General features: G+C 43.0%; 1 protein-coding gene across 2 annotated transcripts; it reads left to right on the top strand.

Moving 5' to 3' along the window:
* Window positions 1-972: 972 nt before the first annotated feature.
* LOC146617865 (protein bicaudal D homolog 1-like) lies at window positions 973-23483 on the top strand. Of its 2 annotated transcripts, none has more exons than XM_085373649.1 (11): window positions 973-1206; window positions 8627-8839; window positions 10628-10783; window positions 13269-13573; window positions 13814-13988; window positions 15666-16168; window positions 18281-18451; window positions 18709-19087; window positions 19748-19942; window positions 21518-21669; window positions 22478-23483. In XM_085373649.1, exons 1-11 carry the CDS (start codon window positions 973-975, stop codon window positions 23481-23483), a joined length of 3489 nt encoding a protein of 1162 aa, XP_085229775.1. The 2 variants fall into 2 exon arrangements, with proteins under 2 accessions (XP_085229775.1, XP_085229774.1); XM_085373648.1 differs by having other exon boundaries at window positions 15666-16160; window positions 18273-18451.
* The last annotated feature ends 1577 nt before the right edge of the window (window positions 23484-25060 follow it).

Raw genomic sequence — 25060 nt, forward strand, 5'->3', positions numbered from 1 at the left:
AATGTTGATATCGATCTGTTATCAAGTAAAAACGGACAGTAATGTCCATACCAATACCTTTCACCCATAAAGGAGGCTTATGTGGGGGAGAGCAGTGTGTCATTATTTATTAGATGTATAATTATTTAATGGCGCTTCTATAGTTGAAATGTTCTATAAATATCTATCGTTATTATCAATACCTGGGTTGATCTACCCACCACTATTCTTCATGAGCTACCTGTCAGCTCGTTTTCGTTTTCAGACTTTAACTCAGACTTTTCATCGTGTAAAAGACACAGTTAAACGTTGTGACATGGAAGGCATCAAAGCTACTTTGTAAACAGGACTTATACTAATATTTCAAACAGAGATTGATTGTTTATTTGTATTACTTATGTATGTAATATTATCACAGCACGTAGTGTCAGTGTTACTTGGATGAGCGCACTTCAAGAGCCCGTGAAAGCTCTAAGGCTGTAAAAGACGTGCAGCTGTATGCGAATGCTTTCTAGTTTTTAGTGTTGAGGTACCGGCAGATCTCACACCAGGAATGAAACTATTAAAACTCTTTGTTTCGTTCGCCCCCATAAAACAGAAAGAATGTATTTATACTCTTACCTCCAGAGGGCGCTGAGTGCATGGATATATTACTGTAAACGCTCAGTGTGCAGCAGGATGACAGGGAGAGAGGAAGGTGCCTTGCTTCACGGCTGCAGGCAGAGATGGCGTCCTGCTGCCGGTGAATAAGCAGAAAAACCAATCAGAGGGAGGAGAGAGAGGACGCATCTTTCCGAGCATCGCACGGCTGAGGATACTCCCGCTGCGATGGCAGCAGCGCTGTGAAAGCCGTGGATGCTCGCTGGTGCTGTTTGAGTTGCAGGACGTTGGGACTCCCCCAGAGGAGGCGGTGGGGCTTGTTTTCTCCCTCTGGCAGGGCTCTCTGTTCGTCCGCCGCAGGGAAGAGAGGGCAGAGGGAGGGACAGAGGAACGATGGCTGCCGGAGGAGCAGGATGCGGGGATACGGTAGAGGAATATCGGGCCGAGGTGGAGCGCCTGACCCGGGAGCTGGCGGAGGCCAACCGCGAGAAGATACGGGCGGCGGAGTGCGGACTGGCGGTTCTGGAGGAGAACCAGAGCCTGAAGCAGCAGTACGCCGACCTGGAGGCCGAGCAGGAGGCGCTAAGGGTGGAGCTGGAGCAGCTGCAGGAGGTGGGGTCAGCAGGGGTATGACTCCTTACTCGAAATCCATGCACTGATCTGATTAGCGTGAGGCGTTTCTGACAGCACCTTCTCACCTGCACCCGCTGGAGGATGTTATGAGCTCACAGGGTGGTTCATTAAAAAGCCTGTCTGTGCACACTTCACCTGTAGTCACACCTGCTGGACATGCCAGCTCTTTAGCCAATATGGCTTAGCTTGTCAAAGATTAAAGACAGTACTGTAATACAGGCTAGTTGCTTTATGCTCTTTATTTAATCTGTTTTTAAATCAAGTCATTATATTTCACACACTACAAACTTTCTGGGCAAAATACTAAATTCCCCTCATACACCCACCATTTCTTTATATCATGCTTCCAAGGAGTCTGGTTTTCTTGTCATTTTTAACTGGTTTCAGTAGTTCTTAGCTTTCTCATGGGCTTTTTTGGACAATGTCAGCTTTTTCCACTCATCTTCACTCCAGTCCTTGTACCTGACGATTTTCAGAGGAATGGTTTTTGTTTTTAAATCCATTTAACACTGACTTATGAATCATTCGAACATGAAAAGACACCCTATGACTACACATAACAGGCAACTTTTCAAAGAACCAGTTTAAATTGTATCTTTAGGAATTTGTATTGCAGGCTGCTGGAAACAAAACACATTATTATTACATAGGCTGGTACTTTTATGGTGCTGTTGTTGAGCACTCACAGGACTTCCTGCTGCAAGTCTCATTTACTCAATCCCATACATACGCATTCAGTGCTTTAATCTATGCCCAAGCATTTTTTTAACATTCACTCACACTCAAATTCCAATAGATGCATCAGGAGCAGCTCAGGGTTCAGTACATTGTCCAAGGTTAATTGTGGGCACAAGTAGGACTGGAGGAGTCAGGAGTCAATCCACTGACCTGCTCACCACCTGAGCCACACCTGCCCATTTCTTTGTTTGCATCTATGGAAAATGTCTTTAAGAAATAGGAAAAAATACAATACAACAACGCTGAAACCTCATAAACCTGTTTGCGTTTGTGTCCATATAATGAACATGAGATTAGTATTCACTCTCCTTCAATCTCAGGGTAAATCAGAGAGGTCTACATATTAAAGTGTCCTTGGGCAGGATACCAAATCCCCAAATTTCCAGTCCGTCACTGTCTGAGTGGCAAAGTTGAAGCATTTATGGCAAAGAATAAAGGGCTATATCAATGTGTGAATGTGGCTTTTTGTAGAAAAGCACTTGGAGTGGTCAGTAAGACTAGAAGAGCTTTATATAAATCTCAGTCAACATACCAGATATAGTAGCAGTGTCCAGGCTGGGCGAAGTTTCTCCATTTAGAGTTAAAAAACGGTGCAAAAAAACTTCTGGTTGTCCCCTTCTTTTTAAGTTTCAGCTTTGCAACCATACTCCCCATGGACTTTGGTTTCCTTCATGCTAGTTGGCAGGTGGTGCAGTGGTTAGCACTGTTGCCTCCTGGCAAGAACAACCCCAATTTGACTTTGTGGAATCTTTGCGGAGTGTGGTGTGGTGGAATTTCCATGTGTTTGTCCAAAGACACGTAATTAACCGGGTTAGGTTAACTGGTGATTAGGTGTTCACTCATAATCGACTGGTTTCTGTCTCTCTGTGCTAACCCTGCATCAAGCTAGTGGCCTGTCCAGGGTGTACACCGCCTCTCGTGTTATTGGGACATTTCACCACGTGTAGGTTGTTTGTCTTTCAAGACTTTTAAGTACTCAGCTTTACTACTCAATATATTTTATAGAATTATGTAATTCTGCATGGGGTTTTTATCCACACTGGAGCTTAATGGTGATAATGATTCACCTCCAGTGAGTCTCATAGTCAGTCTCAGGGATAATTTTGGGATTGTGTAATTTTTCTGACTTACATTTATTGGAGAGCTACTGTATGCTAACACCAATCTGCCAGTTTGTGAGAATGTGTATGTGTCCATGCGACTCCATTAATTTAGAGAATATTTAGGTTTCTATAAGGAATTTCTTAAATTCAAGTGACCAGGCTACATCTCTACTGCATCTGTTTCTCTTCTGTCTTCTTTTTAAAAATACATTCAGGACAGAGATGACCTACAGGAGCAGGACTGAATCCATGATTCATTTTTGTGTTTTTTACAGTTTGTCTTGATGCATGCTCAATCATCTAGCATGCATCAAGAAATTCTAACCCACTTTGGCAAGGACAGCCTAAATGTGTATGTCAGTATGAGCAAACAGCACGTAAGATGGTGATTACAGGAACCACATGAGATTCAGCCTCAGATGCAGACAGAACAGAATCAACTTTTTGGGATATTGTACAGTTGTTTTCATTGCTATGAACAGCAACAATTAAGACTAAGTTAGCGTGTACTAATAGCAGCACAAGTTAGCATTGTGTTTGTTGTCTTCAGGTTGCAAAAAATAATTCTCATGAAATTTTAACTTTTTGGAGCTAATGTTTAGAGCAGGGCGATATGACCAAAAATATTTATCATACATTTGAAAATTTGCGATAACGATATAACTGACGATATAATTGACACTAGACAAAATACTTTACAATTCCTCAACTTTATTAGTGCAAAAAAAAAAAAACCCCATCAATGTATTTTCACTTAAACAAGCAGCTTTTTTTAAGTGCATTAAAGTTATAGAAAAATGTAACAGTGCAAATGCAAATTCCTTGGTGACAGTTTAAACAAAAGGCATTTCCAGTGGAAATTGGCCGACATATCCTCAGCATAACCATGTATAATATCCACAAAACTTAAAAAGAGGTTATACACACACAATACGGTAACATTATGTTGAAGCACAGTACGTATCACTCCGCGAGGCTCCGCCTACGATAGCCGTAATGCTCCGACAATCCATCAAGCAGTGTGGGTTCATAGCTTAGCAAAGTCGTACTGAAACATTTGACAGATTTTCGAGCGCCGTGTACATAAAATCATTTCCAGGTCAGTAAACACAACCAGAATTCATACATAAGGCACACGGGATTATAAGGGGCACTGTCGATTTTCAGAAAAATCAAAGGATTGATTTTAAGTGTGCTGTATTTTCCAAAAAACACGGTAATAACGACGGCCCGCTAGCATGCGCTACCAAAAATAGTGCTTTGTTGTGTATCTGACGGATGAAAGCCAAACCAGTTCCACACCACTGAAGTTGCAGCATTTTTACAAACCAATTCTGGTTCATCCGTTTCATTCAACGATCCACTTTCGCTCTTCTCATTCTGCATCGCCGCCATGTGCGTATGTAAACAAAGGCACTGCGCATGCGCGTTTTACCCATATTCTATGGCGATATTTCATTTTCCTATCGTTGCCCAACATTATACCGGTATTACCGTGAACGGTATGATATAGCCCAGCCCTACTAATGTTGTTTCCTATGACCATGCTTGAATAAATCCACTCCTAAGTGTTAATTCAGGCAATCCCTCACACATTTTAAAGTTTGTGTTAAGTGGCCCAAGAACACAGGAAACCATCCTGGACCAGGACATCACTGAGATTCTGGACAGTCGGAGGTGCAACCTGGCAGTGTCAGATGCAGTGAAATATGACGTCCCTTAGGTGTTCTTGCAGATTTAGGTCAGGCAAGCATGGGGGGCAGACATTGTCATAAATTCATTCATCCTCCAGGACTGCCTGCATGCTCTCATCCAGGGCTGCAACTATTCATCGAGTAAATAGTATATATATAAATATAAAATTTAGCATTTAAGTTTTTTTATTGTTTTTTTTTTCTTAACAGATGTCTTATGCTGGTAAACTTTAAAACATTGCAACTTCTAAAATGGAACCCAATTAGCAGTTCATTCTGAATTTTTTTCTCTTTTGAATATTTGCTATTACCCATCAAAGGTTGATTCTGTTCATCTGTACGTAGTGTTTTCATTGGGGGAAACGTTTCGTCACTCATCCAAGTGACTTCTTCAGGAGACTTCTGGAGACTGAAGAAGTCACTTGGATGAGTGACGAAACGTTTCTCCCACTGAAAACACTATGTCCAGATGAACAGAATCAACTTTTGGAGATTTACTTACCTGGATGATTGAGCATGCATCAAGACATTCATTATTGCTCATCAATAAAACAAAAGTATTTCTTATCTGATTATTCGATTCATTGATGGAATAATTGATAGATTATTTGGTTACTAAAATAATTGATAGCTGCAGCCCTAGTCTCCTCACATGAGGGTATGCATTGTCATGTCCGTGGAGGAAACCAGGATCCACGTCACTAGCGTAGTCTGACAGTTAGACCTAATAAGATGACCTAAACCAGCTTATTTTAGCGTAACTAAGGGATGAGTCAGGGTCACTAACTATAGTGACCCTGACTAAAAAGCAGAGAGTGTGGAACCAGCTCCCAAATCCAAACTGGGAGCTGGTTCCACAGAAGAGGGGCCAGAAAGCTGAAGGCTGTGCCTCCCATTTCACTGTTAAATGTTCAAGGAACCACAAGTCAGCCAGCAGTCTTAGACTAGGGTAATATGGTACTATGAGATCTGTGAGGAGACTTGAGATTTAACAGGGAGTCAATGAAGAGAAGCCAATTTGGGGGAAATATGCTCTCTCTTTCTAGTCTATATCAGTATTTTGGATCAACTGAAGGTTTTTCAACAAGTTGTAGGGCAGCCCATTAATAATGAATTACAGTAGTCCAGCCTAGAAGTAATAAATGCATGAACCAGTTTTCAACGAATGATGAAAGCGGATATTTCTAATTTTAAAGATATTGCTCAAATGCAAGAAAGCAGCACGCCCATGTTGGGATGACTTCTTTGTGTGTGTGGCTGCTGAGTTCCTATCCATCTACCTGCACCCGTGAAATTAAATTAGTTGCCTGAATTGTATTTTTTGTCACACTTGACTTTTGATAGAAATGTAATTCCATACTCTTCCTATCGTTTTCCTACGGTGTGCCATAAGGTTCCATTTCGGGGGTGTTACTGTTTCTGTTAAATCTGCTCCCTATGCAGGACATTTTAATCATTGGTATTTGGATGTCATCACTATCATTTTTTTATACTCACATAATACAAACAGGATATCTGTAAGAATATGCACAATGTACAATACTTGCAAAAGTCTTCTTATTTATTCTTCAGCACAACCTGAACACTGTCAGGCAGCTTTCTGTGATTTCTGTAAATAATACTTCAGGAATAGGTGTCCAGGGTTCATTCAGATCTCTTTGATGTTTCTGTCTTTTTCCTTCATTCTCTGTCAAAATGATGCCACGCTGCTTTAACAATGTTGAGGTCTGGGTTCTGGGCAGGGCATTTCAGGACTGATGGTGTTCTTCTATGTCCCTTTTCTTCTATGAATGTTTTTTATTGCACTGGCAATGTTGTTGATAAGGTGCTGGTTAACAGGTTTGCACAGTAGTGTTAAGGTTTTAGGCAAAAAAAAGTACTCTGATGCTAAGAGGTCAGAAACAAACACCGCATGTCTTTTAATAGTCAGCCTGAGTGAATGGGATATGTGACAAGTGAAGCAGAGGGGAAAATGCAGTGAGTTCATTAGTGTAGCTGATGAGGCTAAAAACAGAAGGGGACCGAGTGCAGTTATCCTCTGTGATGTCATGCAGCCAATGGCACCCCTCCCTTTATAGTCATCAGACACTGCCATCCTTACTCACCTAATGTTGTGGGATGGATCCTTTCACTCTGCAGGTGCTTTGGAAGAAAAGTCTTTATGCTGGCAAAAATCAGTTAGTAGAAAGTAATTCTCATCCAGGAGGAGCTTTGCTTGAAAATTGCTGAGATATGATATATATAGATATATATAGATATATAGATATATAGATCGAGACGCTGCAGTGACTTGTTTTTGGCCTCTATTTCTGATCTCTGTCAGTTGTGGAAGGAACAACCAAAACTGAGTTGCTCTTAAAAACAGCCTGGAGGTCTAAATGATGCATGCCTGGACAGGGTTTCAAAGCATCCGCACAAAAATGGAGAGGATGTGATGAATTATTCATTAAGTACGGGCCTATGATGAGTCCAACCCGGTGACAGCTTACTGTAACACATAATGATGTTATCTTGTTAAGCAACCTCAAGAGATTTGGTCACAGCAAATGCTTAAAAACGACTTATTTTTGCATTCTGAAGTCAAAGTAATTATGATGGAGGCAAAGAAGGTGAGGTAGAGTCATGTGAAGAAGAAAGTAAGCCCTCGTTCACTTTAAGGTTTTATTTAACAGGACTTAATAAGACTTCTGGGCCCAACACTGCGTTTAATAAGGCTTTTGTGTTTTTAACATGTTTTAATGCTTCGTATCCTGTTCTATTTAATCTCAAAAAGCAATACGTGTCATTTAGACCCCATTCCCACAAGACTGCTCATCAAAGTCCTACCATTAATTAATGCTTCAATCTTAAATATCATCAATCTAGAGCTGTAGCTATCAGTTATTTTAGTAATAGCATCACACTCATTTTAACAATTCTTAACAGAGATGGATTGATCTAGGGCTGCAAAGATTTGAATAATTTGAATAGCTTTATTATAAAAAAAATCACTTTTGCAACAAATTGGAATGTGAAGAAAAGTGAACTTCATAGCTGCTCCATCCACTGCCATTTGTTCCATACAGTAAATGTACAGAAGTAAGGCTGCATTAAAACATACAGAGGAACTGTCAACTTAGTCTGATACAATGTTTAAATTAGGTCACTTGCTGAAGGCTCACGGCAGTAGTTAAACCATTGCCAGAACTCAGTTCAGCGTCAGATACTGTTGACCATAATATTTTATTAAAGCGATTAGAGCATGCCGTAGGTATTACAGGTACTGTGCTGCAGTGGTTTTTATCATATTGATCTAACAGACTCCAATTTGTTCATGTAAATACAGAATCCTCTTTATACACTAAGGTTAATTATGGAGTTCCACAGGGTTCAGTGCTAGGACCAGTTCTGTTTATGTTACATACGTTTCCTTTAGAAGACATAGCATATACTGATGATACCTAACTTTATCTGCCCATGAAGCCAGATATCAAATACCAATTAGTCAAACTGAAGTAATGTCCTAGAGACAAAAAAGAGCTGTGTGACCTTTTATTTTCTGCTTCTAAATTTAGATAAAACAGAGGTTCTTGTACTAGGCCCTAAAAATCTTAGAAATATGGCCACTAATCAGATACTTACTCTGGATGGTAAATAATAAATAGATAGTTAAATGGACCGGGTCTCATGTAGCACTTTTCTATTCTATCTGGCATGCATTACCTTGGTCTCTACTAATTGCGTTAAAGTACATGAAACAATATAAAAATAAAGGATAAAAAAAATCTTGTTAATCACTCATGTATCATTTATACAAGGTGAAAGGGACTTTCATTTTTGTACCTTTCTCCCCAGGTAAAGTCAAGAGAAATAATCCTTTCCCCTCCTGTCCTGTTCCAGGCATTCGGCCAGGCATACTCCACCCAGCGTAAGGTCGCAGAGGACGGGGAGAACAATGAGGAGACACTGCTGCAGGAGTCTGCCACCAAGGAGGCCTACTTTAGGGGTCGTCTCCTGGAGCTCCAGTTGGAACTGAATCACAGTCGAGTGGCTGCCTCCAGTGCACAGGCTGACAGCGAGCACCTGAGCAGCCTGCTGCAGGAGCTCAGGGAGGTACGGTACAATCATAAGGCTCTCATATTTAATAGAGATACTTACTCTGGACGTTTAGACTTATGGATAACTTGATAGAGTGTTTTTAAAGTGTCATCAAAATCATGATCATGGCATGTTTAATAAGACTTGAAATTCGATCACATTCTCATCAAGAAAGTGACTACCGAGTTCATGGACAAGGGGCTGGAAGGGCTGTTTTGTCAGAGACTTCAGTACAACCAGACTTTAAAAACCCTTTACATACAGTCATGACCAAAAGTTTTGAGAATGACTCAAACATTGGTTTTCAGAAACTTTCCTACTTCAGTTTTTATGATGGCAATTTGCTATGATTTCATTACTCCAGAATGTTATGAAGAGCGATCCGACGAACTGCAAAGTCTTTCTTTGCCATGAAAATGAACTTGATCCCAAAAAAAGCCTCCACTGCATTTCATCGCTGCCATAAAAGGATCTGCTGAGATCCTTTCAATAATCTTCTCGTTAACACAGGTGAAAATGTTGACGAGCACAAGGCTGAAGATCATTATGTCATGCTGACTGAATTAGAAAAGCAGACCGGAATTGTTAAAATGAGTGTGAGGCTTGAAATCATTGTTCTTCCTGTTAACCATGGTTACCTACAAGAAAACACGTCATTGTGCTGCATAAAAAGGGCTTCACAGGCAAGGATGTTGTTGCTACTAAGATTGCAGGTAAATCAACCATTTATTGGCTCTTTAAGAACTTCAAGGAAAGAGGTTCAGTTGTTGTGAAGAAGGCTTTAGGACGCTCAAGAAAGTCCAGCAACGACCAGGACTGTCTCCTAAAGATGATTCAGCTGTGAGCTCAGGAATTGCAGCAGGCAGGTGTGAGTGTAACTGCACGCACAGGGAGGCGAAGATTTTTGGAAGATGCCCTGGGTTCAAGAAGGGCAGCAAAGAAGCCACTCTCCCCAAAAAAACCATCAGGGACAGACTGATATTCTGCAAAAGGTACACGGAGTAGGCTGCTGAGGACTGGGGTGAAGACATTTTCTCTGATGAAGCACTTTTCCAATTGTTTGGGGCATCTGAAAAGGTAGGCGCTACCATCAGTCCTGTCTCGTGCCAACAGTAAAGCATCCTGAGACCTTTCATGTGGGGTGCTGCTTCTCATCCAAGGGATTGGGCTCTCTTAGTATTTTGCCAAAGAACACAGCCATGAATAAAGAATGGGACCAAAACATCCTCCAACAGCAACTTCTTCCAACCATCCAACAGTTTGGTGAAGAACAACACCTTTTCCAGCATGACGGAGCACTGTGCCATAAGGCCAAAGTGATAACTTAAGTGGATTGGGGAACAACGCACTGAAATCTTGGGTCCAGGGCCAGGAAACTCCCCAGACCTTAATCCAATTGAGAACTTGCGATCGATCAATCCTCAAGAGGCAGGTGGACAAACCAAAACCCACTAATTGTGACAAACTCAAAGTGTTGAATATGAAAGAATGGGTTGCCATCAGTCAGGATTTCGCCCAGAAGCTGATTGACAGCATGCCAGGGCCAATTGCAGAGGTCTTGAAAAAGAAGGGACAACATTGCAAATACTCAAAACTTTTAACCACGACTGTATATGAGCTTCATTCTCCATTTTTTTTTTATGTCAGTTTTTCATGGTTTTGTGTGGAGATATACTGTAATCCATCCTTCACCTTCCCTCTTTTAAAAATTTCATCCTGCAAACTCTAAATACTGGTTACATTACCTTCCTTTGTGAGAACTGTGTCATAAGCAGCTCCAGCTCTCATTTTGTGCTGTCTTAGCAGAGCAATGAGATGTTGGAGCTACAGCGGACCCGAATGCGAGAAGAGATCAGAGAATACAAATTCAGAGAGTCACGGCTTCTCCAGGACTACACCGAGCTGGAGGAGGAGAACATCTCTCTGCAGAAACTGGTGTCAACCCTTAAACAGAGTCAGGTACAGACAGTGCTCAAGTAACGTCGTGAAACTGTTTCAAAGTGTATGTATGATGCTGAAGGTCATTAGACTTTAGCGCTGTCTTTGACTTATTAGCTACAGTTACCAGACAGTTATGTATATTCCCTGCTGGCTCAGATGTCAATCAAAGGTGTACTTATCTACTAAGAGGTCCAAAAGTTAAAGAAGCACAATTCATCTAGCACAAAGAAAAGATTACCCTTCTATGTCCCTAGCTGCTGCTGACAGCCCTCTGTCTTTCTGTATACTTCTTTTCTGAGTGAACTCTGAGAATCCATCCATTAGTTAGTGTTCTTACCCACTTAACCAGCAACAATTGCAGGGGAGTCAGAAGCCTGTCCCAGCTTTATACCAGGTATGCCCACGCAGATGACAATATGTGGTCAGGCTAGAGCAAACAGGTGGTCCTGGGTCCAAAACTTCCAGGGCCTTTCTGCATCTGTAGATTTTCTCCTTGTCATCTAGTATTTTATCACAATCCAAACATATGGATATAAAAGAAATGAAGCACACAAAGTGATTTAGAATATGGGCGAAGATGAGATTTCTTCATAATCTCCGATTCATTTCACTTTCCTGTGGAACTTCCAGTTTGACAGGTAAGACATTAAGATTAGTCAGACGCTGAGCATGTGCAGCATTTCAGTATTCATCCACTGTCAGGCCAATGTCTGTGGATTCACTACATTGTATTATGGAGAATCTTCAATCAGTCAGTCACTACGGTTGGTTTTTCTACCTGTTCAGTGTTAAATGACTAGGAGTGGTTCTCCTCATATTTACATCACCGATTTTTTTTCTGTGGCAGTCTCTGATTTCAGGTCATCCTCTACCTCCCTTACTTACGGTGTCCCTCAAGGTTCGGTTTTGGGGCCTTTATTGTTTTTAATATATCTTCTTCCCCTCCAACATATATTGAGCCCCTTCGAGGACATTTCCCATCACTGTTATGCTGATGAAATTCAATTCAATGATTTTCTTTTTCATTGAAACGGAGCAAATCTAGAAGATACCATCCTGTGCTCAATCAGTCGCTGACTGGTCCGGCGTCCCTCAGCTGGTTCAATAGACTTCCCGCGGAAGTAACCACAGGTTCCAACAGCAAACCATCTGTGTGGGTTACCATGCTTGAATTTGCTTGACAGGAGGTTGGTTCCCTTCTTCCAAGGCCAGGGCCTGTAACAAGAGGTGTTTTTGTGTTTGCTGTGCTGGTGCAAAGGTGAAGGATTGGAATCAGAGATAGAGACCCTTTCTGGCAGCAGTCATAATGAGAAATGTCAGCTCTGCCCAACAAAAGTGATAATCTAGAGATATTGGTGAAAACTCAGAAAGTATACTGTGGTGTAAATGAGACGCGGCGGGTCCAGGGATCATAGTTTTGAGCCATTTTATTTAAATCACATCACACCACAACTCCCACCAACCCCCGAGTCCCTGTGTTTTAACTCGGCGGGCTTGATTAAGGATGCCGTGCAGGTGCGTCCACCCTCGCTGCACGGCACCGCAGGCCACGCCCGACCACATATACCGTCAGTGCTCACTCATGTTTTTCTGAAACATGGTTGAATCAGTACATCTGAGACCAATGTGGATCTGCCTGGTTTCACCCACATATGGGGAGATAGCTACTGGCAAAACAAAAGGTGGGGGTTTGGCTTTATTTGTGAACTGTCAAGGAGAAGATGTTCAGAATACTTTATTGATCCCTAGGGGATTTATGTTGGTTATAGTGCTCCAGTCCAAACAGTAAGAATAACAGACAATACAGGAAGTAAGAAATAGCACAATATATACATATAAGTCACTTACTGATTAATATCTAAATAAGAAAGAAGAGCATGTGCAAAAAGGGTGTAGCTATTGCAGTATACAGTGTGTTAGGTGGATGAGTTGTACAGGGAGATGGCCACAGGCAGGAATGACTTCCTGTGTCGTTCAGTGGTGCTTTTTGGTAATCTCAGTCTCTCACTGAACGTGCTCCTGTGGCTAGCCAGCATGTCATGGAGTGGGTGGGAGGAATTATCCAACATTGGCTTTATCTTGGACAACATTCGCCTCTCCGACACCACCTTAAGAGAGTCCAGCTCCATCCCCACAACATTGCTGGCCTTGCAGATCAGTTTATTGAGTCTGTTAGCATCAGCAGCCCTCAATCTACTGTGGCATGTGACCACAGTAACAAAACCTGCTTAGCCTGGTGAGTGATACCAGCAGCAGGAGGAATGTGTTTTTTACAAAGTTGGACCTACTTGTCACTCTGGGCATCAACATGCCTATCTAAGCTGAAGTATTTAGGTTTGCAATTGCACAAAATATATGCATAAAGTTTAGAATAAATATATATTGTGTTTACAAACATTTCAAAGCAATTTTGATTTTAATATATATTAATCACCTAAACAATGTAGCAGCAACTCAAAATAAAGGTTCATACATTTGAATGTGAATGTCCACTCTTGTTCAGGTGGAGTATGAAGGCCTGAAACATGAGATCAAAGTTCTGGAGGAGGAGACAGAGCTGCTGACCAGCCAGTTACAGGATGCACTGCGTTTGAAGGACATCTCAGACGCCCAGCTGGAGGAGGCGCTGGAGTCTCTGAAGAGTGAGCGCGAGCAGAAGAACCACCTGCGAAGAGAACTTGTTCACCACCTCAGCATGTGTGATGTGGCCTACACTGGGAGTGCAAATCTAATATTCTCCTCAGCACCGCCCAGTGGCACTGCTACCCCAACTACTCTGCTCTCCCCAAACACAGAGGAGCCAACAAGGTGGATATCACACCTACAAACACAGGCACACAGACCTGTCTCCTCGACCCAGTGCATTCAGACTGTAATCTGCAGAAATGGGAGAGTAAGGGGGGGGGTGCAGCAGTTACTAATTGGTCACTGGCCACAGCTGCTTGTGTTCAAAGGTCGTTGCTTACATGAAGTTGCTTTAAAACTTTTCTTCTTACTGTTATTGACACTATAGCTTGTGACAAGACACTTTCTGCTCTAATCTGCCAGATGTAACGGTCACCTTCAGAGTGGCTCAGGACCAGTGACGGCTGTGGGCTCAGCGCTCAGGGCTAATGGAGAGTGCAGAAGGCAGTGTCTGAAAACTGAGGGGGCCGCCACATCAGACCTACTTACTGAGATGAACCTGACAGAGATTCAGAAGCTCAAGCAGCAGCTGATAGCGGTACGTTCCAATGATATCATCCTGACATGTAGACTAAGGAAGACAGTCAGTTTAATAAATGTAATAGTTTATGTCAAAGTAAATTAATTTACTTCTACAACCGCACCCAGTCTGCTTCACATTACCAGCAGTGAGTCAGACTGCTTCGTCACCAGTTCTGTTCAAGGCATTTAGGAACAGGCTTTTTAGGAGCAGCCAAGCCGTGGACTGTTTGGTGGTCTCAGGATCTCGTCTCTGCTATTTGGAGATGATGGTTCTGTTGGGTTCATCTGCCCCCAGCTTGCACTGGAGTGCTGTGCAGCTGAGTATGAAGCAAGTGTGAAGAGAATCAGCACCTCCCAGTTTGAGCCCGTGGTTCAAGACCGGGAAAGCACAAAAATGCACGAATTTAAGGATGTTCGTGAGTGAAGGGTGAATGAAGCAGGAGATAGAAAGAATGAGATCATAGATATAAGCAGAAATTTGCTTCCTCTGAAGTAGGGTGTGGAGCTTAGAGTAGAGCTGCTACTTCCCCTCATAGAGAGAACCAGGATGCCTCCTGAGCATCTCGTGGGTGAGGCGTTCTAGGCTAGAAAAGTGGCAGACCCAGAGCATGCTGGAGAGATTTACTGACCCTGGGGGGATTAAACTGAGCACAAAAAGTGTTTGTTTAATATGGCTAAAAACTGTGAGGATGATAAATAAGCTTTTGAGGAAAAATGTAGCATGTACTTTTTGAGGAAAAATGTAGCATGTACTTTGAATAAAAGTACAAAAAACCAACAACAAAAAAATCAGCTTTTCTTTGGATGACATAACTAATAATGCTTTAAGAAGAAATATATCTGGCTATTATTCCTGTTTTGCTGTTATGACTAGAGATGCACTGATGTCTTCACTCACTTACATGCCAACAGTGTAGCATGTGGCTCGCTGTTGTGCACAAAATGTGCATGAAACACACCGGTTCATAATTGGTCTTCTGGGATAACTGTTCCTGGCTGAAAACTGGAAATCAGTGCATCTGTGTGATTCTCAAAGTAAATTGTTCTTGTGGTCCCCAGGAAGCCCAGTTAGTAAGAATGTATGTGAAATATATCAGTGAGATAAGGGCTAGGCTAACAGCTAACGTCCACCTACGCTTTAGCCACCAACAGCCAGTGGCTTCCAGGTTGCAGCTTGCTGCTTCTGGGTTTGTTTGCACAGTTGCTGATGAACTTTAGTTTGAATTAGTGCTGGACAATCTCATTCTGGTGGCAGACAAGGAAACATTTCTAGGTGTCGCTTAGATGATGATGGTGTCAAACATGGACACAAGTATACACGGCCTTGGCGGCAAGTACCGGCTCAGAACAGTTTCTTCCTGAACGGGTTCTAATTCACATCTTCACATCAGTAGCAGCGTAATCTTTGGTTTTCCCCTTTTAATACGTTTAGATATTAAAACGATTTTTTCCAGAAGATGGTCAGATTGTGATATCTGTGCTACTGTCACTAAATTACTTCCCATTTAAATGTTGTGTTTTTATTTTCATTTAAACAGCCTCTCAGTTTTTTCAGAAATGGGATTGTGGTTGCACCTCTTATCTTTTTACTTTCTTACAACGATTATGTTGACATCACTGTAACCTCAGAAACTGCAGTTTATTAAGTCACGCGGGATACGGCTTTCCTTAATCATGCACTTGGCTTCTTCAGGTTGAACATGAGAAAGCAGCACTGATGACGAGCCTGCAGGAGTCCCAGACTCAGCTGCAGCACACCCAGGGGGCCCTAACTGAGCAGCACGAGAAGACCCTCCGCCTGAGCCAGAAAGTCTCTGCTCTCCGCTGTCTTCATCGAAGGGTCAGCCAGGAGGCTTGTAGCAGTCCCACCTCTCAACTCAACTGTGAAAGTCTGCTGGTGCTGGATAGAGACGATGAGGCTGAGGAGGAAGGAGAAACTGCAGAGGAGAAGAGTAAAAGTCTGGTATTTTCATACCAAACTCCCAGTCTGGAGATCTTGCAGTGCAAGTACCGTGTGGCTGTGACAGAGGTGGTGGAGCTCAAGGCAGAGTTAAAAGTGCTCCATGAGAAGCTTGCTCAGTGTGTGGAGGGAGCTGTGGAGGAGAAGCCAAGGCAAAGGAGTCAGCTCCAGAAGCTGGAGAGGCAGGTTGCCTCTCTGGAAAAGAACTGCCGGGAGGGACGGGATAAGGTAACAAAGTCATACTGCCTGTTGTCATAGAGTCTGTTTCCTCTCCTCTCCTGTGAGTCTGTGAGAGTGAATGTTTCACATTCTCTATCTTTACACTGTGAACTTAATGTGAAGGTAAGATTAGTTTTGCCAGTTTCATGAATTTGTGTGTTGAGTGAATGAAACCTAGTGGATTGTGTTTGGAGGCCCTCTGCAGAGAGAACTGGCCTCCCTGTCTATCAGACTCGGGGTTGGTGGCTGCGGGAGGACAGGTGGATGTGAAAGTATCACTTATTGCTTTCCAATGAATGTGGCTGCTGTTGTCTTTCTCTGAGAGGAGTGTTCAGTTCAAACAGTGTTCAGCTGTCTCTTCACAGATTTATATAGGTTTTTACAGTGGTTATACCAGCTAAGGCAGGATGGTGATGTCAGCTACAGAGTGCTGGTGACACCAGCTCCTGCAGTCATGCAACAAACGGGCTGCAAACCTGAAAACTGATTTGGCAAAGTTGTAAGAATAGTGCATGAGAATAAGGAAGTCGGCTCACAGATAGGTGGAGGAAAATGAAGGTAGTGGACAGATGGGGAATGAAAGCTGAAGCCGATATGCAGTATGTTTGAATGAAAGCAAAGAGATGGTTCTCTATTCCAGTTCTCAGATACTGAGTAACAGGGTGACACATTTATTATCTCTGTTCTGAAGGGAACAGCATTTGGTTACGAACAGCTAAGTAAACAACAAAGAGTTCATGGAAAGGATGAGGACACTGAGTAAAGTAAGGGGAGAAAAGCACTTACAATAATGTGGGTGAAGCACAGATATCAATGGTAAAGAGTAGGCTCAGTGGTAATGGTAGGAGCAGACTGGAATATACCAACTATCCTTCAGCTCATAGCAATGAGAAGGGTTTGTTTAACTCAGGGGTAGAAAACTCCAGGCCTCGAGGGCCGGTGTCCTGCAGGTTTTAGATCTCACCCTGTGTCAACACACCTGAATCAAATGATTAGTACATTAGCAGGCCTCTGGAGAACTTCAAGACAAGACTTGACAAGGACATAAAAGCCAAGCGGGAAAAGATAAGGGAGGGAGAGGGGAAAAAGATGCGTCCACCTCCACCAAGAGCCAAGAAAGAGAAAGAATTTCACTGAGAAACAGCTAGTGTTGAACTTCTGGGACATCAATCAATATTCTGCTTTTTGTTTTTTGGGGGACTACAATTTCAGTTTTGTTTTTTTGTTGTTTTTTTATTTTATTTATTTATTTAGGACAGTGCATGTTAATGAACATAAATGTAAAAAAAAAAAATATTACATGAATGTAAACATGCCAGATTATAGCCAAAGGCTAATTTCCATCTGTTGTCCTTAAACATAAAAAAATAGACATAATAATTCATAAAAATTCATCATTCATTCATAATAAAAACTCCATCACCAAACTTACACATACACACCATTCTGTTCCCAAATAAAACATTAAAACTATACAACTCATACATGATCACACACTTGATTTGTCCATAACCAGTTTTTAACCTTTGCCTTAAACAAATTGAGTGTAGAGCATTCTCTAATGGGTTGAGGAAGACTGTTCCACAGATGGCCTCCCTTAACAGAGAGGACGTTCTGCCCAAATGCTGTCCGTCTGTGGGGTATAAACAAGTCTCCTCGGATTGTAGCTCGAGTGGTCCTGTCTGAGCTTTCTTTATGCCTAATGAACTGCTTTAGTGGTGGTGGAGCAAGGGAGTGTAAGACTTTATATATTAAACTCACTCTTTTAAGTTTCACTAAGTTATTGAAGTTCAGTAATTTATGTTTTTTTTTTAACACATGACAGTGGTGGTGGGAAGTCGGTTTTTTGTCAAGTAGTTTTAAACTTCTTTTATAAATGTTTTCAATAGTTTTAGTGTTGTTGGACAAGCAAGTGACCAGGACGTCAAACAATAGTCCATATGAGAGATGATCATTGAGTAAAAATAAGTTTTTGCAACATTCATATTTAAATTATTACGTATATGATTAAAATTTCGATTATTAAATTTAAGTACCTGGGACACTTTATTTATGTGTCCCAGGTACTTAACAATTGTGCATATGTTAATTTTTTCTCATTTCCTTCTCCTCTCTTTTCAGATTTGTAGCCTGGAGTTTGAATTGCAGGCTGTTCAGTCAGCAGCCAATGAGAGCCAAGGGGCACTGAACGCAGCTCAGGATGAGCTGGTAACCCTGAGTGAGGAGCTCGCCCAGCTCTACCACCATGTCTGCCTGTGCAACGATGAGACGCCCAACCGTGTCATGCTGGATTACTACAGGTGTGACTGTTTTACTGCTCTTAGAGTATCCATGGAAATTCAAATAATAAATAAAACCACTCACATCATAGGTGTGTTTGTCTGTTCTATAAAAACTTCTTTAAAAAATAATATCATCTACGAGAGGCCTGGGAGCTTAAGGGTGAGGGTTTGGTGAGCATTGAGCTGTTTGCTTGCTTTCTTTTACTTGATGTCTTAGTTGAGAAAGCACCTATGACACTAAAGGTTCTGTTCCATTATCTGTTCTATTCTTCCAGACAAGGCAGGGGCCTCAGGGGCCTTAGTTCTAGTCTCAAAGCCATGTGTACAGACAACAGCAAAGTTCTTCTCACACCACGCCTAGCCAGACGGCTTGCTGCTGTTGCTTCAACAACCTCAACTCCAGGAGAGTCGCGGACGCCCTCGGAGTCTCCATCCAAAGAGCCCTTACATGGAGGGAGCCGAAGAGTGGAGAAAGAGGTCCTTCAGGTGCCATCTGAGCAGAGCCTGCCACCTAGCACACCTCCAACCCGCTCACCTAGCATCAGTACCTCTTCATCATCATCGTCATCTTCATCGCCAGCCATGGAGCCTGCTGGTGAGCTGCGCAGGGAGCCCATGAACATCTACAACCTCAGCGCCATCATTAGAGACCAGGTACATCTGCCTGTACCTCCTGATGTGCTGCTATATTGCCAAAGGTCTTTTCTCATCCCTACAAGCATTCAGGTGTTCCAAATACTTCCATGAACATGGGTGTATAAAATCAATCACCTGGGCATGCAGACTGCTTCTACAAACATTTTTTAAAGAAAAGGTCCTCACTATTAAATATCCCACAGGCAGCTGTTAGTGGTACATAACAAAGTGGAGGCAATCGGGATCAACAGAAAGTCAGTCAGAAAGTGGTACGCCATATAAAATCACAGAGTGGGCTCCGCGGATGCTGAGGTGCATAGTGGCTGTGGTTTCCAACTTTCTGCCGAGTCAATCGCTGCAGACCTCCAAACTTGTAAAGATTAGCTCAAGAACAGTGTGTAGAGAGCTTCATGGGATGGGTTTCCATGGCCGAGTAGCTACATCCAAGCCTTACATCACCAAACACAATTCAAATGCTATAAAGCACGCCACCACTGGACTCTAGAGTAGTGGTGACATGGTCCAATTCATGTTCGTGTGAAGGCAGATGAGCAAATACTTTAGGCAATATAGTGTTAATCGTTGTTCCTCCTCTCTACCACCTTCTTTTCTTCCGGCATAAGATGTGACACCTCCAGTGGTTTCCTTTTTTCTTATCTGCTCCTGTCTCCTCCCCAGGTGAAACACCTACAGCGGGCAGTGGACAGGTCACTGCAGCTGTCCAAACAGAGGACTGCAGCCCGGGAACTGGTTCCTCTCTTGGATAAGGATAAGGAAAGCTGCATGGAGGAGATCCTGAAGCTCAAATCTTTACTCAGCACCAAGAGAGAGCAGATAGCCACTCTTCGACTGGTGCTCAAGGCTAACAAACAGGTGAGTATGGAAACGTGATGGTTAAGTTATTATAGGCAACAATATTTCAATAATTTTCCATTGCTGACATTTCCCTACGTGTATTTAACAAAAAAGTAAAACCCCTCAGAGAGTTTTAAGCACCAACCCAACAAGTAGTGACATAAGCATGTAAATAAATGGTAAACGGACTGATTCTTATATAGTGCTTTTCTACTCTCTCATAGACAGTGAAAAAGAAAAGAACTGTTGGTTTGAATGGACGGAGCAGTTTGGTTTTTATGCTTAAGTGCTTTCTTTCTAACAGTCACAGATGCCAACTTCCCTTCTTCCTAAAAACTGGTTCTTGGACTTCCTCACATGTTGGCCATGTACATCTCACATTTGCTTTCTTCCTCTCCGTTATGCATATGAAACATATAAATGATATTTGCAAACAACTGATTACTGCTGTCCACTGCTAAATATTCTAGACAAATAGTCAAGGAAAGTCATTCTGAATCGGTATACATAATATACACTAAAACCCCTGTTATACGAGTACCTACTTGGATCAAGGTCATAGTACCTGATACCAGGTACCTGCTCAGCTGGGGTTCCAAGCGATTTGAGCAGGTACTAAAATGTGACTTCATGTCAATTGGCTGTCAGATAAGTGTCCATAAGAGGGTCCTGGAAACCCTATTGATCCTCTACCTAATCACACGAGCCAAGGTGTGAAAACAGGTGTGAATCACAATCAGCTAAGGTTTTGGATGAACCCATTGTGAAACCTAGCCCCACCCTATCATGTGATTTACTGAGGTCAAATGACCCAGGATGTGAGTGGGCGTTAAGGCGTCTGGGAAGGATCTCAAAACTGGATCATAGGCGGCAGACAGTTGGTGTCATAAGCCACCTCCTCTGTTCAAAGATGGTCGCTCACAGTGGACATAGATGGCTTCTTTTACTCCTCTTTCAAACCATCTGTCCTCTCTGTCCAAATTGTAAGCATTGGCATCCTCAAAGAGTGACCTTTGACCTTTAGATGCAGATGGACAGCCAAGTGTTGTCCTATGGAGGTGGCTCTTCTATGTTGTGCCATGTGTTTATGAAGTGGCTGTTTGGTTTCTCCAATGTAGAGGTCTGAGCATTCCTCACTACACTGTACAGCATACACTACATTGTTAAACTTGTCTTTGGGATGAACCAGTTTTTGTCTGACTGTGTGGCTGGTCTGAAGTACACTTGGATGTCGTGCTTTGAGAAGACTCTCCGGAGTTTCTCTGACAAACCTGCTACATAAGGGTTGACAGTATTGCTCCATTTGCCCTTCTGATTCTCCCTAGACAGAGGAACCTCTTAGGGACACTCCCAATAGGGCTTGAAAATCTGGAACTCTCCACAAATTGCTTTTAGAACTGAAGAAGCTTCTCGGATGAGAGGTGAAACGTCTTCAAGAAACTTAAAGTCCAGATGCTTTTCTTTCCAAGCTTTTTAGACTACGATGAACCTTCACAGACACTTCACAGTAATTCAAAACCAGTTTATCCAAGTAGGTACTAATGGAAAAGGGGCTTAATATACAGTCACTAATATGTCTGTGTGTTTAACTAGACAGCAGAAGTGGCTCTGGCCAACCTGAAGAGTAAGTATGAGGCGGAGAAGTCCATGGTGACCGACACCATGACAAAGCTGAGGAACGAATTAAAGGCCCTGAAGGAAGACGCCGCCACGTTCTCCTCTCTGCGAGCCATGTTTGCTACCAGGTCAGAGAACAAAACAGAACATACTGAAGCACAAACATTTCCAGAAACTCTTTGAGAATCCATGTGTTGGGTTAGTGCAGGGGTGTCGAACTCCAGGCCTCGAGGGCCAGTGTCCTGCAGGCTTTAGATGTGTTCTTGATCCAACACAGCTTATTTAAATGGCTAAACGACCTCCTCGACATGTCTTGTAGTTCTCCACAGGCCTGGTAATGAACTAATCATTTGATTCAGGTGTGTTGACCCAGGGTGAGATCTAAAACCTGCAGGACACCGGCCCTCGAGTCCTGGAGTTCGATACCTGTGGGTTAGTGTGTCAGGGAAAGCCTCTAAAGAATTTAACCAGGATGTAATAAGAAGTCCAGTCATTTCTCTTTCCAAGCTCCTTAGGATTACCATGATCTGGATGACCGAGCACCCACACAGACAACCAGGAATGTACTTCATTAATGTACTAATGTACATCACAGCCCAGCTCTATTTCTAAAGACAAACGGTCCAAAAACTCAGCTTTGTGTTTCCTCTCAGTCAACAGACTTTGTCATCTTAAAGAATAGGTTGATATTTCATGCATTTACATTTTCCTCATTTTACTTGTTTCAGTCTTTACAAATGCTCCACACAGCACCCAGCTGCTTTTATCTGGAGCTTATTAACTAGCATCACGTATCTTTTTCACCATACTCAAACTTAGACATTCCACCAGGTAATGTGTAGCTATCCAATTAGAGTGCAAACATCATCTGTCTTTCTTTCCACATTTTACATTTTAGTTCATTTTCTACACTACTCAAATGTCTGCTTTGTGCAGGTGTGATGAGTATGTGACCCAGCTGGATGAGATGCAGAGGCAGCTGGCTGCAGCCGAGGATGAGAAGAAGACTCTGAACTCTCTCCTGCGGATGGCCATCCAGCAGAAACTGGCCCTCACCCAGCGTTTGGAGGACTTGGCCTTTGATCAGGAGCAGTCCCATCGCACCCGGGGGAGCAGGTTGACCCGTGGAAAAACCAGCACCCCCAAAGTAAGTCCCTCGACTTTGACTACAGCCTCCAATCCTGCTCAAGGGTCCAGTCCAGCTTTGGCCCCTGGCAGCCTCCCTTCTATCAGCCCCACACCAGCTCTTCGCAATGATCCCTCTGACCACCTTAGCCCAGCCACTGCGGCTCTGGCCTCAGCTACCACCTCCCTCACCTCGCACGCATCCTCTCACAGTCCGTCATTACCATCGGTTGCCTCGCTGAGTGGCCCTCCAATGCCAGGGAGCCCCCCTTCTCTGGAGACCCCCTCGCCTCCTTCAGCACAGACCCCACCCTCAACCCCTCTGAGGGTTTCTCACTCCCAGTGGACGGTTGGGGTGCGGACGTTTGTGGTCGACTCCCCCAGTTTCAGCGCCAACATCTCCCCTGCTCCCGCTCGCCCCTCAGGCCTATCCAGGCACTGCACTCCACACACTCACACCCCTCCTCTCTCCCCCACTACCAGGCCCACCCAGCCAGGATCTGCTCCCTCCTCTCCCTATCGGTCCCCTGGTCTGGGTCTCAGACGGTCCACGTGGAGCCCCTCACCTCGAACTCGTCCCCTGCCCAGCATGACACGCTCATCCGTCCTTTACACTCCCTCCTCATCCTCCCCTTACTCCTTCCCTTACTCCCCATCTTCTTCCCACAGCTATTCATCTGCCTATTACAGCTCCCCTTCTGCTTTTACCCCCTCTAGCTCCTACCTCACCTCTGGCACCTCCACTTCCTACAGCCATTCCTCACACTACACGCCCCTCTACCCCAGATTCTACAGCTCCTACAGGCCCCGGGAATGACGCTGTACTGCAAGTCTGTCAAAGGCTACTGCACTGAGCTCCCCGTTTCTAACAAACTGCAGCCCCCATAACGCTTCTCTTTTATCACCTAAGAGGGGGCTCACAGAAAGGAGGACAGACTGGTTTCCCGTTTCCTGTGCCTAAGCCGTGGCCAGTGGGTTCTGAATGTTCAGTGACTTTGCTCAGGGATTATATGGAGCACAAACGTCCCCGCCTTCTTTTATTCTGAGACTGCTGACTGGTTCACAGGAGGACATTAACGAAGACTTTCCAAAGTTTTTAGCATTTAGATGAATCAGGTTGACTACACATTGACTGGACACTTACATGTTTAGATGGGGCTCATGACACATGAAACACTGTACTCTGTATTCAGTTTAATACTCACATTGATTGGTAGTCTGTCTCATATCCTCTAAACCGACACATTTTTGACACAGAGGAAGCAGTGTTTTTGCTGTGGGTCCTCTGTCCTAGACCACGGTGAAAATCCTCATGGCACAGATAATGATGCATAGCTTGGGCACTCAGTTACTCTCGTGGAGCCCACAGGTTGTGTGGACAATTGTCTACAGCTGCTCGTTTTCATTTCCTTCCCTCGCTGCAGGCCAGTGTACATTCTTGGGACACTCCTCCCGTTGTGGTCTTCTTTGTCCAGGGTGTTGCCATGATAAAGCTCATCCCTCAGTATTTTTTGTTCATCTCTAGCAACACCCAGTGTTCTTTTTTATATATAGCCATACACTCAGCTATGCATGTTCACTGTCCCTCCGCTTGCCTTTGAAAGGTCTGTGTAATTGCAGTTGAAGGCTGTTTGGAAGGTTTGGGATGGAGAAAATCTTTTAAGATGAACAGGAAGCTGGGATGAGGGACCTTAAACTGTATGATCACCGTATGATCAGTTGATACTATAGTATACCAACCGTACCATCTCATCTCATGTGTTCTTGTAGCCAACACACAGTTTTCTGGTTAAGTTTTTTTCCCCAAAGATTAGAGTTTTCGTTAAAAGGAAGAAAAAGTTTAATAATTTTATTAGTTGAAGACGCCACACATTTCTGATTTTTCTTTTCTGCGCAGTACTCAAGGCTGCGTCAGGCTCTCCAACCCATCAAATTTCAGATTTGCCTGAAACGATTCAAAGGGAAAGATACACTTCTGTGTGTTTCTTTTTGTCCATTTTTGGTCATTTTAGTAAAAGTCATCACATTTTGTGGCAAAAGAACGAAATGAAGGATGTTTTTCCTGCTGTGAAATGTCAAAACTGCTCAAATTTGACCTGAACAGTATGTGAGGGTTAAACAATATGAATTATGTGCCTTGTATACGAGAAATGTACAGAATACAGCAGCCCCCACCTTCAACACTGTGCTCTCTACAGGCCTCTAAATCTGATAGCAGAGACTGGACATCCAAATATTTTAGATTTTTCAAGGATCCATCATTCCAAGACCAATTTATAGTCTTTACCAGATATTTACCCTAAAAATGAATAACCTAGCTTAAGTTAATCAGTGTTCATTCCTTTAAGGATTTTTTTTGAGGAAATCCTTTTCTCTGCATATTCTTTTTAAGAA

The sequence above is a fragment of the Diplotaxodon limnothrissa genome, linkage group LG15 (assembly GCF_057381915.1).
Source record: "Diplotaxodon limnothrissa isolate DT_005_m linkage group LG15, D_limnothrissa_male_GT1.1, whole genome shotgun sequence".
NCBI lineage: Eukaryota > Metazoa > Chordata > Actinopteri > Cichliformes > Cichlidae > Diplotaxodon > Diplotaxodon limnothrissa.

Bases quoted from the DNA above. Each gene is read 5' to 3' on its own strand.
- LOC146617865 (XM_085373649.1), top strand. From the start codon at position 973: ATGGCTGCCGGAGGAGCAGGATGCGGGGATACGGTAGAGGAATATCGG. The intron at 10,784-13,268 runs GTACAGACAGTG...ACTCTTGTTCAG, and splicing joins CAACCCTTAAACAGAGTCAG to GTGGAGTATGAAGGCCTGAA. The intron at 16,169-18,280 runs GTCATACTGCCT...TCAGATTTGTAG, and splicing joins GGACGGGATAAGGTAACAAA to CCTGGAGTTTGAATTGCAGG.